Here is an 18,798-nt window from a genome sequence, read left to right on the forward strand (position 1 = left end):
CACCTCCTTGGATCTCAGAGGGTTATCTTTTTCAGGTTCATCAGAAGCAGAAAGCCTGTGAGGAAATCCGTGGGACCATTAGATTATGAAGGAGCAAAAGGGGCAGTCAGGAAGGACAAGGCCATAGTGGAAAGACTGAATGAATTCTTTGCTTTGGTCTTTACAGAAGACAATGTAAAAGATCTATCTGTACCAGAAATGGTTTTCAAGGGTGAACATGCAGAGGAACTGAAAGAAATCTCAGTGAGCCTGGAAGGCGTACTGAGTCAAATCGACAAGTTAAAGAGTGATAAATCACCTGGATCTGATGGCATACACCCCAAGGTACTGAACTTGAAATTGCTAATCTGTTGTTAGTGATCTGTAACCTGTTAAAATCGTCCGGAGTAACTGAAGATTGGATGGGGCCAGTGTAACGCAGATTTTTAAAAAGAGTTCTAAGGGTGAATCTTGACTTCAGTGCCAGGCAAAATAGTGGAAACTATTATAAAAAGTAAAATTACGGAACACGGAGACAAACAAGGTTTAATGGATCAGAGTCAGTATGGCTTCAGCCAAGGGAAGTCTTGCCTCATCAATTTGCTTCATTTCTTTGACCTGAGTGATGTAGAGTGGGTAAAAGTGAATCAATTTTTCACTCTTTCAAAAAGTACAAAGACTAGGGGACACTCAATGAAGTTACATGGAAATATTTTAAAACAAATAGAAGGAAATATTTTTCACTCAAAAAATAGTTGGAACTCATTACCAGAGGATGTGGTAACAGTGGTTAGCATATCTGGGTTTAAAAAAGGTTTGGACAAGTTCCTGGAAGAAAAGTCCATAGTCTTCTATTGAGGCAGACATGGGGAAGCTACTGCTTGCCCTGGGATTGGTAGCATGGAATGTTGCTACTGTTTGGGTTTCTGCCAGGTAATGGTGACCTGGATTGGCCACTGTTGGAAACAGGATACTGGGCTACATGGACCGTTTGTCCCAGTATAGCTATTCTTATGTTCTTATCTGCATATTCATAGGAGCCGGCTCTGTGGGTGCTTGAGCACCCCCAATATTGAGCAAATGTCTTGATTCTGTCCAGGGAGAGAGAATTTCCATTGTGTTTAGCACCCCCCCCCCCCCCCAATAATTTTGAAAGGTTGGCTCCTATGTGCATATTCCTATTTGACTGCCGCATCAGAGATTCTTTTTAAGTTTAATCTTTTTATTAAGATATTAAAATTTATCATACAGAAGCAATACAAACAATTGGCACTGAAATAGTAGGTACAACAAGATGAAGTTCTACAACATCAGAAATGCTCTGTTGATAAGCACTGGGTTCAGTATGGCCCCATCCTGCATGGGTGCCATTACCAACTGCTAGAACATCTCTTTGTAGATCATCCAGAAAGATCCCACAATAGAGATACCCTAATCAATATCCAACATATTGAAATCGCCTATTATTATGAAACTTAGAAGAACAAATAAATATATGTTGTGGTATTTGTGAATCAGATAGTGAAAAGAAACAAGTGATAAATGAGGGTCCCTTTTACTAAGCTGTGTAAGCGTCTACGCGTGCCCAACGCGTGCCAAAATGGAGTTACTGCCCAGCTACCACTTGGCTCTTGCGGTAATTTCATTTTTGGCGCGCGTCCCAAAAAATAATTTTTATTTTCGGACACATGCCAAGTGGCATATCACGCGTATAGGTCATTACCGCCCAGTTACCGCATGAGACTTTACTGCTAGGTCAATGGCCGGCAGTAAGGTCTCAGACCCAAAATGGACGCTCTGCAATTTTCATTTTGCCGCACGTCTATTTTTGGCAAGAATTTTAAAAAAGGAATTTTTTTACAGGTGCACCGAAAAATTATTCTTTGTGCACCCAAAACATGCGTCTACAATACCGCAGGCCATTTTTCAGCGCGCCTTTGTAAAAGGGCCACTGAATGTACCTGTCCGCAACTCAATAGGGAGAATAGAGAGAGATGAGACAAAATATAAATAAATAAATCAAACAAACATGCAAGCCATGGGCTATGGGAGACAGCTATTGGAGAGAGAGAGATATGCCAAAGTTAGCTGCCACATTAAAATACCATGGTATTTTTCTAAGATTTGTTTTTCTTATTTGTTTTTCTAAGTTTCATTCTATCTTTTTAGCACATATTTAACATGTTTAGACTATATCACACTTGTATTCACTTTTTACTGTATCACATTAGTTTATACAAGTACTGTGTTCACAAATTTTTCTTCATATAGATTTGGTGTCATTTTGTTCTGATTTGGTTACTTTTGTCATTTTTGCTTCTACATACGTTTGTTTACACATGTAAGAAAAATCATTCATATTTTACATGTATTTTTATTTGTATTCTTTCTGTACTTTATCTACTACTACTACTACTATACAGACCCCTGAGGAAGGCTTTATAGTCGAAACACGGCCTGTGTTGTGTCAAGTTTGTCCACGTATCTTATGCGCCTTGGAGAATAAAATGTTTTTTTTTTAGAAGCACTGGACTTTATTTTGGTTGCTACTTTGGAACAATATTGGTTGGCGTCTTCCACCCCTTCCTTTCTTGTTTTGATTACTGTGGAGGTTTCATTGTTTCCCCTGTCGTGCTGCCAAAAGAAGTATAAATACAGATTTGATAACTTATAGAAATACATGGCAGTGTCATTCTGGAAATGGAAAAACTAATGCTGTTTGTCCAGCAAGGCTGTGAGAGAATGAATCCATATGGTGTATTCTCAGTGAGTTTCTACCTGTATGTATAATATCCAGATTTGGTTTCTTTTGCCTTTTTTAATGGCTGTAGTACTTGTCATAAATAAAAGATACATTAAATGACTTGACGTAAATACATTCTTACAAATGATTCTATTGATTGGGGTTCAGAAGGGATTTTAAGTGTTGACTTGTTCATTCATTTGGCAGGCAATTTTTAAAAAACACCAAACCTTTTATCCAAATAAATTACTTTTAAAAAATGCCTGCCTTCTCCTCAGGCAAAATTACGTGTGTTTCATGTGTTGGCCTGGAGGTGGATGTAGGGCAGAGTATGTAGCAACACACACTTCTGCGTGTTTTTTAAATTACATGTGGCCTTAAAAGGTATCTGCAAACAAAGCAGGTGTCTATTTCTGTGGATATATACTTTCTCTTGAAAAATTGCTTAGGGATTAAATACTGGCATAATTTTGAAAAATGACTCTAAGAGGCTTTGATGCCAGATAAGTCATAGCAGTGTGAGGATTGTTTTCTGTATTCTGCTTTTATGGATGCGAGAACTGTGTGGGAGACTTACATGCACTTGTCTGAGAAGCTTTTCTGATTTTTGGAATTAAGAATGTGTCATTAAATTGTCCTCTTTGGGTTGTCTTAACGCCTTTCCTTGTTTTTTTCTTTATTAGCACTTGTTTTCTGATGGGTCCTTTGAAACAACTGAAGAAAATGTTTGAGCCGACAAGATTGATTGCTACAGTGGTTATGCTGGTAACTTGCATTCTGTCTGAGCATATTTCCTTCTGCGTGCAAGCTCATTTACATATAGTATAGAGTATTTCCTAATAGGCTGAAGATGGGTTCTTTTGTTTAGGCTGCAGTGGTCAAGTAGATTTGTCTGTGAAAAGCAGAGGTAAAAAAAATATATTCTATGATAAGACACTGGTGTGTGAAAGGATTTGGCTTACTTCCTTTCCTATAAGTGCTCACTTCAAATCAGTGGAAATTAAATGAGGACATTGCATTAAGTGGGGAAACTACAAGTCCCATAAAGCAGTGGAGCTATGAGGTCAGCAGGAGAGCCAGGCTGGAAGAAAACCTGAGGGAAAGCCTGCTAACCCAACAGCAGATGCTGTAATCAAGGGGAGCTAGTGGTTGTTGCTGCTAGCAACCCCCATGTGCAGCAATTATCTAGTAACGTTGCTGACTGCCACAGAAAGAATTTAGTTTCAACAATTTTTATTGATGATAAAGAGAACAACCAATTCAAATGTACATTATAATTGTGTAGAATAGTATCAGTACTTAACATAATCATACTATCATACAAAAAAGGGAAAATCTGTTTGTCATCATTTTGTTACCTATAGAAAGGAAAATAAAAATAAAAACACTCCCTTTCCCCTACCCCCCCCCCCCCAAATGCATTGCTCCATGGAACCAGGGAAAAACCCGTGAAACCTGGGTGGACCCAAGCCTTGTCCCCAGAAGGATAAATACCAGGAGACCGGGTTTCTTCTGATCTCCTGGGACCGACCAGACTCAAAGGGGGGCCCAACTGTACCACCCTCCCCTCTCTCTCCCATGAACCCTTTATCCTACCCCTAGCACATATGTTGTCTCTCCCAATCCTTTATAAGCGTAGTTTATTTAACAGAGGGCCAAGGCATGCGTCTGATTCCTCCAGCTCCAAAATGATGGAGTTTCTGCCGATACCCAAGTCTGCATTATGCATTTAATCACCACCAATCTCAATTTTCAAAATAGAAGTTTCCCTTTCCCTCCCAGAGTCTCAATATTCACTGCCCCCAACAGATATGTCTGAGGGACTAAAGAAATCGTCATATGAAGGACATTCCCTAGATACTAGTTGAGTTCACTCCAGAAAAGTTGGATCTTCTAGCAGCTCCAGGAAGAGTGGAAAAATGAATTGTTCTCTGCAGTACATTTAAGGCACTGTGCAGTGGGCAAAAGCCCTGTATGAAACAGTTGCAGTTGGGAAATGTAAGCCCTATGTATGAATCTAACGCGTGTGTTCTTCAATGTGGTCGTCTTCACGATCTGTGGCGTTTTCCTTAGCGCTACAAGTATCTTCCAATTCTGCAGGGAGGTACATAGTAAATGACGGCAGATAAAGACCTGAACGGTCCATCCAGTCTGCCCAACAAGATAAACCCAGGTCCCGCTCCCATCTCTCTCGCAACCATCCATACTCATCCCCCATTTGACCACTAAGAGCCTTGTGAAGGCCCGCAATAGATAGCCTCTCTTCTGCCAAGGAGCTAAAAAAAAGCCTGTAGCTTCTCCCCCATCCTCACCTCTAGGGCTGCCTACGATAAGCTGCCATAATAGTATTTCAACTGACAGTACGCAAAACAGTCTCCCCACACCCTAATATCCATGGGGATGAGATCATCTAAGGTCTTCAGCGTGCCCTCTGGGGTAAACACGTTCTAATAGAACCAGGCCACTAGCCTCACATGTGACAAACGCATATGATTATCTTCTCCGGGTAAGAAAGCAATGTTGCTGCGAAGAGGCAGTTGATCTGTAGTTAACGGGTCCCCTCCCAGCAAACCAACTAAGAATTTCCATGCCTCTCATAGAGGACGGAGAAACACACTAAAACCCTAAGGGCATGGAATCGTCCGTTAGGGAGCATGAAGCAGGGAGAGAAAGTGGTAAAGAGAAAATAAAGCTCTCGTAAAAAGTCAGAGTATAATGCTGACCCCCAGTAATCCAATCAAACAAATGATGCAAGAGGCATGCTATATTGTAAAGCCTAATATTAGGCAAATCAAGGCCTCCTCTGACCCCAATTATCCAGCAGCCAAGGGCGTCTGATCTTAGCTTTCTTAGGAAATTGTGTATGAATGGCATAATGTCTGTCTAGTGTGGATGTTTTTGTTTGTGCTGTCCTATCAAATGATGGATTTCCTAGCTTAAACTAAAATGTATTTTAATGTATATATATATTTTTTTATTATTATTTTATTTATTTATTGCATTTGTATCCCACATTTTCCCACCTTTTTGCAGGCTCAATGTGGTTTACAGTACATCTTGAAAAATGGAAGACATTAGGAAATAGACATTTAGTGTTACAGAGGAATCTTGGGCAATATGATAATGAAAAGCAAGATAGTAGTATAACAAGCAATATGATTATGATAAACAAGATAATAGCATGACAAGCAGATATTATAAGACAGTTTTGAATATACGTGGAGGAATATATATATATTTTTAATGTAAACCGTTCTGATGTGCTGTTGCAATAAGTGACAGTATAGTAAACAAACGATAAACCTCAGAGACTGTCAGCAAAGCCTCCAGCGTTCCTCAAAAACCTTAAGACTTTAGGCATGAATGTCCTTGTTTCCAGTGTGGGCATACAGGACATTTCAAAGCAGCCTACACTAAAGAGCATTCCAGTTCCTGGACCTAAGCTGGTGGCTCCAGTACCATGAAGGAGACCCACACAGTTGCTGCAGCACAAAAAGTTATTGGCCATTCATCAAGCAAGGAAGCAGATGGATTTCCACAACACTACAGCACTCCAGTAACTGAACCAGACCCAGGTGGCTGGGTTTGTGGACACTGGCTCTAGCATGACTTTGTTACGACCAGAGCTATACTTATGTACTTATGGAGCCTGGCTGGAGCTTGGTGATGTGACACCCGGTAGTGTCGGGTCCCTCCCCCCACCTTCCCTTCCCAAAGGGGCTGTTGGTGGACTCCTCCAGTGCCTTTTTCAGTGAAATTTATTTTTTATTTGATAGGTCTTGTACTCTCAATTTGGTGAGTTATCTTTATTTAACTCGGTGTCGGCCACTCTAATGATTTGCTCTTAATGGTTGAGCCAGCAGCTGGATTCTTCCCGCCTAATTTTCTGTGGGATGTTTCTTTTACAGCTGTTTGGTTTTGCAGATCAACCAGCTTTGTATATATAACTTATTCCCTTAGTTATGATCTAGTAGGGCACATAGCTAGCTTTTGTTTTTTTGGCCTTCTCAGAGACCATAGACAGGCTTGCTTAGCCATTGCAATGGGCCATAAACTTTAAAGCCTCTGTTTCAAACAGACTCTGAATTAATACAGAGAAGCACTTTCAGTGAACGACAAGTATGAGTGATAAGTATTCGAGGGAGGGAGGTTAAAAAGGGCAAATGATGGATAATTGGGAAAAATACCAAAGAAGCAGAATTATGTGAAGGTGACCTTCAAAGTCAGAATTAAGAATACCAGATAAGTAAGAGAGAAAATATTTATAAGGCATTAAGTGATTGGAGCTCTGTTAAGCAGGGACTGTCTATTCATACTCAAGTGTATAGCGCTGCGTACGTCTAGTAGCGCTATAGAAATAAGTAGTAGTAGTAGTAGTAAGATGGAGTAAAATGAACCTGTATTACAGAAATTTGTGTAGTTACCACAGTTCACACCTACACAGAGAGCAGAGGACTGCAACAAGACACGAGTCAGATTATCTCAAAATCTAGGATAGTCTATAAAACATGAACAAAAGTCTTATTCATAGAGGTTGCCAAAAACATGAATTATAGTAGGAATCAGGTTCAGATCTATTTCTGACAGTGAAATATCCACGGGTCTTATATCGGCCCTTTGCCTACCCTGATCAGAAATATATCCCCATGAGAAAGCATCACCTATCCCAAATCCATTCAAAGAATGAAGCCGCTTTTACTGTCCAAGAAGTGGAACCCAGGGTGGATATGTTTGTTCTGCTTAATTAATTAAAGCCCTGAAAGACTCCTGGAATAGCAGAGTAGAAGGTGGCATTCTCCCATTTCCATTCTTTCAGTATCAAAACAGCTGGACATGAAGTACAGGATGGAAGCAGCACCAGAATTCAGTAAGGTACAGCTGTGTTGTTAGTCCACTATAATTGAGTCAGCAATGCAGAAGGCTAAAAGGTCTAAGGAGTATTGCTGTTGGAAAAGACCCAAGGTACTACACCAGGTGTAGAGAGAGGTTTTAAACAATGTCATGCTAAAATCCAGAATAACACACTAGCTATACATAGTGCAGTACATATGTTTGTTTAAAAAGGATGTTGGAGGTCTGAAAACACCTTTTCATGGGAAACCAAAGACTAACTCTAAAATCACTTGATTGTGATGGAAGAAGATAAACCATAGATTTCCATAAAGGGGATGAGATGACTTCCCTATGAGGAAAGGCTGAAATAGCTAGGGCTTTTCAGCTTGGAGAAGAGATGGCTGAGGGGAGATATGATAGAGGTCTATAAAATACTGGTGGAATGGAATGGGTAGAGGTAAATTTGCTTGTTTACTCTTTCCAAAAATAGTAGAGGGGGCACGCAATGAAGCTACAAAGTAGTAAATTTAAAACAAACTGGAGAAAATATTTCTTCACTCAGTGTGTAATTAAATTCTGAAATTCATTGCCAGAGAATATGGTAAAAGCAGTTAGCCTAGCAGGGATTAAAAAAGGTTTGGAGAACTTCCTTAAAGAAAAGTCCATAAGCCATTATTAAGATGGACTTGGGAAAATCCACTGCTTATTTCTAGGATAGGCAGCATAAAATCCGTTTTACTGTTCTTGGATATTGCCAGGTACTTGTGACCTGGATTGGCCTTTTTTGGAAAACAGGATACTGGGCTTGATGGATCTTCGGTCTGTCCTAGTATGGCAACGCTTATATTCTTATGTTAATCAACAGCAGGCCAATAGACCTTGCTAGAAACACAAAAGACAATTCAAGCATCAGTTACTTACACAGCCAAGCAGCCTGTTTTTAATGCCAGGGCCCTCAGATTGCCGGGTTTCCTGTACAAACAACAGTATGCATTTTCCTTTTGGAGGGCATTTAGATTTCTTTCACAGATGCTTTCTCCATATAACTAAAGATCAGTGGATAAGAAACATAATACAGTTTCCATATCATCAAGCTGATCAATCCATAGACTGGTGGGTTGTGTCCATCTACCAGCAGGTGGAGATAGAGAGCAAACTTTTGCCTCCCTATATGTGGTCATGTGCTGCCGGAAACTCCTCAGTATGTTCTCTATCTCAGCAGGTGGTGGTCACACACAGCAGCAGCTCTGGCTAGGCCTCCAAGCCTAATTCTTAGGTTTTGTTGAGTGCCTGGGGTTGAGGGCTCTTGAGCAAGTGCAAACCTGGTGGTGCCAGGTCCCTCCTTTTCTCCCCCCTCCCGCTGGCTCCGTTAAAAAAAAAAAATAAAAAAATTTTGAACGTCCTTAAAGGCGTTTATTTCGACGTTTATTTAAACGTTTATTGCAGCTACTCACTGGGACACCAGGTCGTTACAGCTCGGAGCGGCAAGCAGGTAATTGTTACCTTTTTATAGCGGGCAGGGGGTTCCCCGATTCTTCTCCTCGTGGCATATGGCGTCGGAGGGCGAGGGCGCAAAGGGTCGCTCCCCGGGTCGCTTGAGCGCTTCTAGAGGGGATGCGGGGGTCTTAAAGCCTGATTCGCCCTTGTTGGGTGACAGTTTCGTGACCGATGAATGTCCCGGTCCTTCCTCCGGCGTGGCGGTTTTTCCCGCCATAAACGCCCATCCCCCGCTCCTCGCCTCCGCCATCTTGGCCGGCCACGCGGCTCGGACGGCTTCTTCTTGGGCCGCCCTTGAGGTTGGAGACATTAATGCCATGAACGCCCTTAATTTGGGCGACGGCACAGAAGCGGCTAAAGTTAAGAGCCGCTCTTCCCGCGCGGCTCCTTCGCGGAGTTTCGCGCCGGACGCCATTTTGGATGCGCAGCATGTCTCTCCCCCGCTATTGCGAGCGCCGGTTGAGGGTGCGTCTAGGGCTGTTGCCCAGGCTGCGGAAGTGCACAGTCTGGGGGGTTTCTCCCCCGAGTTTGTTTTGCTGCTGCATCAGGCCTTCCTCATGCACAACGCTGCCCCTGCTCCCTCGTCTGGTAAAGAGGTTGAGGTTCCCAGAGGTAAACGCCCTCGGGTTGATTCCCAGGCCTTGGAGGAATTTGTCTCCTCCGATGTAGATGAGGGCAGCGTGTCTGAAGTCTCCCAACGGTCCTTTGCGGATTCCTTGGAGGAGACGGATCCCCGCTCGGATGGAGCGGATGACCCCTCTGCAGCGCGGCTTTTTAGCCCAGAGGATTTGCCCAACCTGTTGTTACAGGCCATGGACACTTTGAAGATTTCCTCTCCGGAGGACGTCTCTCCCTCAGCCCCTGTTGGCTCTGCCATTATGCTGGGGACGAAGCGCCCGCCTAGAACCTTCCACGTGCATGATGCCATGCACACCTTAATTTCGGCTCAATGGGATGTCCCAGAAGCGAGCCTTAAAGTGGCTAGGGCTATGTCCCGCCTCTATCCTTTGGCTGTGAGTGAACGTGAGGCCTATCTGTGGCCTACCGTGGATTCTTTAATCACTGCGGTGACTAAGAAAACGGCATTGCCGGTGGAAGGTGGCACGGCCCTAAAGGACGCCCAAGACAGAAGATTGGAGGCGGCCTTAAGGTCGTCCTTTGAGGCGGCTGCTTTAAGTTTGCAGGCCTCAGTTTGCGGCTCCTATGTGGCCAGGGCGTGCCTGACTATGGTGCAGCGGGCTTCCCCCTCGGATCATTCCTTGAGGGCTGATTGGCCGGCCCTGGAATCGGGCTTAGCCTATTTGGCAGACTTGCTGTATGATGTCTTGAGGGCCTCAGCGAAAGGCATGGCTCAGACAATCTCTGCGCGGCGGTGGCTTTGGCTGAAACATTGGTCTGCTGACCACGCCTCTAAATCCCGCCTGGCTAGGTTGCCTTTTAAAGGCAAGCTGCTCTTTGGGGTCGAGCTGGACAAAATCGTGACCGATCTCGGCACGTCTAAGGGCAAGAAATTACCAGAGGTCAGGGCTCGGGCTAGTACTCGTCCCGGTACCTCCAGAGGACGGTTGCAGGAAGCCCGTCGGTACCGCCCGGGCAAGTCGGGTTCCTCTGCCCCCTCTTCCTTCAAGAGGAATTTCTCCCCCAAGCAGCATTCCTTTCGCAGAGACCGCCGTCCCGGAGGTGCTCCCTCCGGTCCTCCCCCAGGGTCTCGTACCCAATGACGGGGTCTTGGTCCACGCCCCAGTGCAGATTGGAGGACGGCTGTCCTCGTTTCTGGGCGAGTGGACCACAATACCTTCAGACGCGTGGGTGCTGGAAGTCATCAGAGACAGGCTACAAACTAGAGTTCTGCCGACCCTTAAAAGACGGGTTTGTACTCTCTCCCTGCAAGTCTCCGGTCAAAGCTGTGGCAGTGCAGCAGACCTTGGACAATCTGATCCGCCTGGGCGCGGTCGTTCCGGTGCCAGAAAGTCAGCTTGGCAAGGGACGTTACTCCATTTACTTTGTGGTACCAAAGAAAGGAGGTTCTGTCCGGCCTATCCTCGACCTCAAAGGGGTCAATCGGGCCTTGAAAGTGCGGTACTTTCGCATGGAGACTCTCCGCTCTGTTATAGCGGCAGTGAAGGCAGGAGAGTTCCTGGCATCCTTGGACATCAAGGAAGCGTACCTGCATATTCCCATCTGGCCTCCTCATCAACGCTTTCTGCGTTTTGCAGTCCTGGGACGACACTTCCAGTTCAGAGCCCTCCCTTTCGGGTTGGCTACTGCTCCGCGGACCTTTTCCAAAGTAATGGTGGTCATCGCGGCCTTCCTACGAAAGGAAGGGGTACAAGTCCATCCTTATCTGGACGACTGGTTGATCCGAGCCCCCTCTTATGCAGAGTGCGGCAAAGCTGTGGACCGGGTAGTTGCTCTTTTGAGCTCCCTGGGATGGACCATCAACTGGGAGAAGAGCCAGCTGCGCCCGCCTCAGTCCCTGGAGTACCTGGGAGTTCGATTCGACACCCAAGTGGGCAGAGTGTTCCTGCCAGACAATCGGATTGTCAAACTTCAGGCTCAGGTGGACCAGTTCCTAGTAGCCTCTCCCCTTCGGGCTTGGGACTATGTGCAGCTGTTGGGCTCTATGACGGCCACGATGGAAGTTGTGCCCTGGGCCAGGGCTCATATGAGACCACTTCAACACTCTTTGCTGCAGCGCTGGACTCCGATGTCGGAGGATTATGCTGTGCGCCTTCCCTTGGACCCAGCAGTGCGCAAGGCGCTGAGCTGGTGGATGCAGACAGACAAGTTGTCTGCGGGAATGCCTCTGGTGACCCCAGAGTGGATTGTCGTCACGACGGACGCCTCGTTGTCGGGCTGGGGAGCCCACTGCTTGGGAAGGACAGCGCAGGGGCTCTGGTCTCCTGCAGAGGCAAAGTGGTCTATCAACCTCCTGGAACTCAGAGCCATTCGGTTGGCGCTTTTGGAGTTCATCCCGGTACTGGTGTTGAAGCCTGTACGGGTCCTGTCGGACAATGCCACGGCTGTGGCCTATGTCAACCGCCAGGGAGGTACCAAGAGCGCCCCTCTAGCCAAGGAGGCTATGAATCTTTGCCAGTGGGCGGAAGCGAACCTGGAGCAGCTTTCAGCGGCCCACATTGCCGGAGTCATGAATGTCAAGGCGGACTTTCTCAGTCGCCATACCTTGGAGCCCGGAGAGTGGCAGCTATCTGCTCAGGCGTTCTTGGACATCACGAAGCGCTGGGGCCAGCCGAGCCTAGATTTGATGGCGTCATCGGCCAATTGCCAAGTGCCGCGCTTTTTCAGCAGAGGACGGGACCCTCGATCCCTGGGAGTAGATGCTCTTCTCCAACAGTGGCCGACACAAGAGCTTCTCTATGTGTTCCCGCCCTGGCCCATGTTGGGCAGGGTGCTAGACCGGGTGGCAAAGCATCCCGGCAGGGTAATCCTGGTGGGTCCGGATTGGCCCAGGCGTCCCTGGTATGCGGACTTGATCAGGCTCTCAGTCGACGATCCTCTGCGGCTGCCAGTGGAGCAGGGCCTGTTACATCAGGGTCCCGTGGTGATGGAGGATCCCTCCCCCTTTGGTCTTACAGCCTGGCTATTGAGCGGCAGCGTCTGAGGAAGAAGGGCTTCTCAGACAAGGTCATCGCCACTATGCTGAGAGCGAGGAAGCGCTCTACTTCTACTGCTTACGCCAGGGTTTGGCGTATCTTTGCAGCGTGGTGTGAAGCAGGCTCACTTTCTCCCTTCACTGCTCCAATTTCTTCAGTGTTGGCGTTCCTGCAAGAAGGTCTGGAGAAAGGCCTGTCGCTCAGTTCCCTTAAAGTCCAGGTAGCGGCTCTGGCTTGCTTCAGGGGCCGCCTGAAGGGTGCTTCCCTGGCTTCGCAGCCAGATGTGGTGCGCTTTCTCAAGGGAGTTAATCACCTGCGCCCTCCTCTGCACTCAGTGGTGCCTGCGTGGAATCTCAACCTGGTACTAAGAGCATTGCAGAAGCCGCCTTTTGAACCCTTGTCGAGGGCATCTCTGAAAGACCTGACGTTGAAAGCAGTCTTTTTGGTGGCTATCACTTCAGCCAGAAGAGTTTCCGAGCTCCAGGCGCTCTCATGTCGAGAGCCTTTTCTGCAGTTCACTGAGGCAGGAGTGACTATTCGCACAGTGCCTTCCTTCCTGCCCAAGATTGTTTCTCGCTTCCATGTGAATCAGCAGCTCTGTCTCCCTTCCTTTCGTAGGGAGGACTACCCAGAGGAGTACTCTGCTCTTAAATATCTGGATGTGAGACGAGTCATCATCAGATACTTGGAAGTGACCAATGATTTCCGGAAATCGGATCATCTGTTTGTCCTGTTTGCAGGTCCTCGTAAGGGTCTGCTAAGCCTACAGTGGCAAGATGGGTCAAGGAAGCCATTGCAGCGGCTTATGTGGCCGCGGGGAAGGTGCCGCCTATCCAGCTGAAGGCTCACTCCACGAGAGCTCAGGCGGCCTCGATGGCAGAGGCTGGATCCGTCTCCTTGGAAGAGATATGCAAGGCGGCAACTTGGGCTTCGGCTCATACATTCTCCAAGCATTACTGTTTGACTGTGGCTGCACGGGCGGAGGCCCGGTTTGGAGCTTCAGTGTTGAGGTCAGGAATTTCAATGTCCCGCCCTGGGTGAGTACTGCTTCGGTACATCCCACCAGTCTATGGATTGATCAGCTTGATGATATGGAAGGTAAAATTATGTATAATCATACCTGATAATTTTCTTTCCATTAATCATAGCTGATCAATCCATAGCCCCTCCCAGATATCTGTACTGTTTTTATTCTGGTTGCATTTCAGGTTCAAGTTTAGTCTTCAGTTACTTCAGAAAGACTTCGTGTTCAAGTTTTTTCACTTGGATTCTTCAAGAGTTAAGACGAGTTTGTGTTACAGTGAGCTGCTGCATTCCTCTCCCCTCCGTTTTACGGGGCTGGATTGAGACTTAAAATTCTGCCGGCACTCCCTCCCGCTTCGTGCGGCTGTAGGGCAGCTTTGTACCCCTCCCGCTTCGGCGGTGTTAGGGTCAGTCAGCTCCTCCCGCGGTTGCGGTTGCAGGATAAGCCAGATCCCCCCGCATCGGCGGGTGTGGTGTCCCTCCCCCGCTCCGCGGGGATGAGCTGGACGGATTCCCCTCCCCCACTTGTGTGGGGATGAGCTGGGTTAATTCCCCTCCCCCGTTTCGGCGGTGGTGAGCTGGGCAGAGTGTCCCTTCGTGGGTGTAATTCTCTAAGTGCTGAGTCCTGCGGATGGAGCTTTGATATAGACATACTGAGGAGTTTCCGGCAGCACATGACCACATATAGGGAGGCAAAAGTTTGCTCTCTATCTTCACCTGCTGGTAGATGGACACAACCCACCAGTCTATGGATTGATCAGCTATGATTAATGGAAAGAAAATTATCAGGTATGCTTATACATAATTTTACCTTATGCTTTATCCAAATTCTTCTGGAGCATCTATAGCCTGTGTTGTAAACTCTTTGGTACATCAAAACAGGAGACACTTCTACGAAGGAGTAGCACAAGCAAGGAGAAAGTAGAGCTGACCAAAGGACAATCTACCACAGGAAATGTCGCTAAAAAAACACTTTATTCACAGGAACAGTAGAGGGGGTGTGGAAATGGGCAGGTCATGGGCGTTTCTAAAATGTTTGCGCATTGTTCTACAATATCAGGGATACACGCCTAATGTAGGCATGCACATTTGCACCATGTATCAGTTGGTGCAAATGATTCCTAGGCATAAGTGCTATTCTATAAACTGTGCCTAACTTTAAACATGGCTTATAGAAAAGCGTGCTTTTCAGCACCAATTATTTTGGCGCTAAATATAGAAACTAGCCCATAGTGTACAGAAAGAATACCCTTTCAAATGTTCTTTGAATACTTTTTTTCAGTTATCAGAAAAAAAAGTGTATAAAAACTGTGATTGGCTATCACATTGCCCCTTGCAGCTTATCAAAACTATTTTTGACTCTACTGTCTCATTGCTGTCTTGATTCTGAGTCCAAGTAGGGCTTATTTCACATGTCCATCACTTTGGTAACCACCAGCACCCTGGGACTTGTCCTAGCACAGTTGATGAAGCCACTTTTGGATTCTTCATTCCTAAAACACTTCTTAATGGAAAGTGGTGCTCTTGGTGGCTGTGATTTCTGCAAGAAGAGCGAGTGAGTGAGTTGCAAGTGCTTGTATCCTTCGTATCATATACAGTTTATTTCTCCCTCTCCCTCACCTTTTCCCAGCACAGTAATTCTCAAATTGCACCAGGTTTCTACCCAAAGTAGTAATTGGATTCCATATCAACCAGTCTGTAGTCCTTCCGGTTTTTGCCTTAAGCCACATGCACGTTAAAGTGAAAGAGCTCTAGAAGGCTATAAGAATCCAAGCCTTTCTCTCTATGATGGAACTATCTCAGTGTACTTACACTGGTTTATTATTTCTTGGGAGGTATGTTTTTCATCAAAATGTTTGTCTTTAGAAATGGGAGGGAGGTTGGGAGGGTTTCTACATGGTAGGTTGCTTTTGGTTAATGTATAGTTTGATCTATTATACTGTACAGTATTTGCTGGTGTTGATCTTTTGCAAATATAAAGAGTTCTATATAGAATATAGAGGATGGGGAGGATTAAGGGCAGGAGGGTTGTAAAATGTATGATGACGGATTTTCTCATACTACGTTCATTATGTCTGTTTTACTATGTGACACTTCGACTACTCAAACTGTTTGATGTCTTGAAATTCCATGTGCAAAGGGGAAAAGGATAGTGATAGGAGTGTACTACCGTCCGCCTGGCCAGGACGAACAGACGGATGCGGAAATGTTAAAGGAAATCAGGGACGCAAACAAACTGGGCAACACAATAATAATGGGGGATTTCAATTACCCGCATATAGACTGGGTTAATGTAACATCTGTACACGCAAGGGACATAAGATTTCTTGATGAAATCAAGGACAGCTTCATGGAACAGCTAGTTCAGGAGCCGACAAGAGAAGGAAAAATACTAGACTTAGTCCTTAGTGGTGCTCATGATCTAGTGCAGGGGGTAACGATACGAGGGCCGCTTGATAACAGTGATCATAATATGATCGGTTTTGATATTGGCATTGAAGGAAGTGAAACTAGGAAATCAAGTACGCTAGCGTTTAACTATAGAAAAGGTGATTACGACAAAATGAGAAAAATGGTGAAAAAAAGACTGAAAGGAGCAGCTCGCAGAGTAAAAAACTTGCATCAGGCGTGGATGCTGTTTAAAAACACCATCCTGGAGGTTCAGGACAAATATATTCCACGTATTAGAAAAAAGGGAAAAAAGACTAAACGTCAGCCGGCGTGGCTAAACAGTAAGATAAAGGAAATCATTAGAGCCAAAAAGCAATCCTTCAGAAAGTGGAGAAGAGAACCAACTGAAAGTAACAGGATAGATCATAAGGAATGCCAAGCCAAATGCAAAGCGGAGATAAGGAGGGCAAAAAAGGACTTTGAGAAGAAATTAGCGTTGGAAGCAAAAATACATAGTAAAAATGTTTTTAGATACATTAAAAGCAGGAAACCGGCCAAAGAGTCGGTTGGGCCGCTGGACGAAAATGGTGTTAAAGGGGCGATCAAGGAGGACAAAGCCGTAGCGGAGAAATTAAATGAATTCTTTGCTTCGGTCTTCACCGAGGAGGATTTGGGGGGGACACCGGTGCCGGAAAGAATATTTGAAGCGGGGGAGTCGGAGAAACTAAACAAATTCTCTGTAACCTTGGAGGATGTAATGGGTCAGTTCAGCAAGCTGAAGAGTAGTAAATCACCGGGACCTGATGGTATTCATCCCAGAGTATTAATAGAACTAAAAAATGAACTTGCGGAGCTACTGTTAGAAATATGCAATCTGTCCCTAAAATCGAGTGTAGTACCGGAAGACTGGAGGGTAGCCAATGTTACTCCGATTTTTAAGAAGGGTTCCAGAGGAGATCCGGGAAATTATAGACCGATGAGTCTGACGTCGGTGCCGGGCAAGATGGTGGAGGCTATTATTAAGAATAAAATTGCAGAGCATATACAAAAACATGGACTGATGAGACAAAGTCAGCATGGATTTAGTGAAGGGAAGTCTTGCCTCACCAATCTAATGCATTTTTTTGAGGGGGTAAGCAAACATGTGGACAATGGGGAGCCGGTTGATATTGTATATCTGGATTTTCAGAAGGCGTTTGACAAAGTGCCGCACGAAAGACTCCTGAAGAAATTGCAGAGTCATGGAATCGGAGGTAGGGTATTATTATGGATTAAGAACTGGTTGAAAGATAGGAAGCAGAGAGTAGGATTGCGTGGCCAGTATTCTCAGTGGAGGAGGGTAGTTAGTGGGGTCCCGCAGGGGTCTGTGCTGGGTCCGTTGCTTTTTAATGTATTTATAAATGACCTAGAGATGGGAATAACTAGTGAGGTAATTAAATTCGCCGATGACAAAATTATTCAGGGTCGTCAAGTCGCAGGAGGAATGTGAACGATTACAGGAGGACCTTGCGAGACTGGGAGAATGGGCGTGCAAGTGGCAGATGAAGTTCAATGTTGACAAGTGCAAAGTGATGCATGTGGGTAAGAGGAACCCGAATTATAGCTACGTCTTGCAAGGTTCCGCGTTAGGAGTTACGGATCAAGAAAGGGATCTGGGTGTCGTCGTCGATGATACGCTGAAACCTTCTGCTCAGTGTGCTGCTGCGGCTAGGAAAGCGAATAGAATGTTGGGTGTTATTAGGAAGGGTATGGAGTCCAGGTGTGCGGATGTTATAATGCCGTTGTATCGCTCCATGGTGCGACCGCACCTGGAGTATTGTGTTCAGTACTGGTCTCCGTATCTCAAAAAAGATATAGTAGAATTGGAAAAGGTACAGCGAAGGGCGACGAAAATGATAGTGGGGATGGGACTACTTTCCTATGAAGAGAGGCTGAGAAGGCTAGGGCTTTTCAGCTTGGAGAAGAGACGGCTGAGGGGAGATATGATAGAAGTGTATAAAATAATGAGTGGAATGGATCGGGTGGATGTGAAGCGACTGTTCACGCTATCCAAAAATACTAGGACTAGAGGGCATGAGTTGAAGCTACAGTGTGGTAAATTTAAAACGAATCGGAGAAAATTTTTCTTCACCCAACGTGTAATTAGACTCTGGAATTCGTTGCCGGAGAACGTGGTACGGGCGGTTTTAAAAGGGGTTTAAAAAGGGGTTAGATAGATTCCTAAAGGACAAGTCCATAGACCGCTATTAAATGGACTTGGAAAAATTCCGCATTTTTAGGTATAACTTGTCTGGAATGTTTTTACGTTTGGGGAGCGTGCCAGGTGCCCTTGACCTGGATTGGCCACTGTCGGTGACAGGATGCTGGGCTAGATGGACCTTTGGTCTTTCCCAGTATGGCACTACTTATGTACTTATGTACTTATGTACTTCTGTTACAGACAAGTCATCAATAAAAAAAAAACTGTTGAAAGTGAAGGAGCTCTTTTTCATAGTTTAGATAACAAAAGATCTCTTTTGATTTGCTTGAAGGGGACTGAACCACATAGCAAATCAGCTGAGTTGTTTCTCATGTGATCCAAATTATCTATATTTTGCAGCATCAAAAAAGAACGATAGCCAGTTGTTTAGCAAAATGCATACATTTTCTGTTATACTCAAGCTGGTCTTGCAATATGACTTTAAGCCTAGGCTTATTAAGTCAGCACCATGGCAACAT

At 45.3% G+C, this 18,798-nt stretch overlaps 1 protein-coding gene across 1 annotated transcript in view; it reads left to right on the forward strand.

Moving 5' to 3' along the window:
* SFT2D1 (SFT2 domain containing 1) overlaps positions 1-18,798 on the forward strand; it is a 112,997-nt gene that overhangs the window by 61,118 nt on the left and 33,081 nt on the right. The window contains exon 5 of the mRNA XM_030198079.1: positions 3,406-3,487. Within this exon, the coding sequence (XP_030053939.1) occupies positions 3,406-3,487 (82 nt within the window). The remainder of the gene's footprint in view (positions 1-3,405; positions 3,488-18,798) is intronic.

The sequence above is a fragment of the Microcaecilia unicolor genome, chromosome 3 (assembly GCF_901765095.1).
Source record: "Microcaecilia unicolor chromosome 3, aMicUni1.1, whole genome shotgun sequence".
NCBI lineage: Eukaryota > Metazoa > Chordata > Amphibia > Gymnophiona > Siphonopidae > Microcaecilia > Microcaecilia unicolor.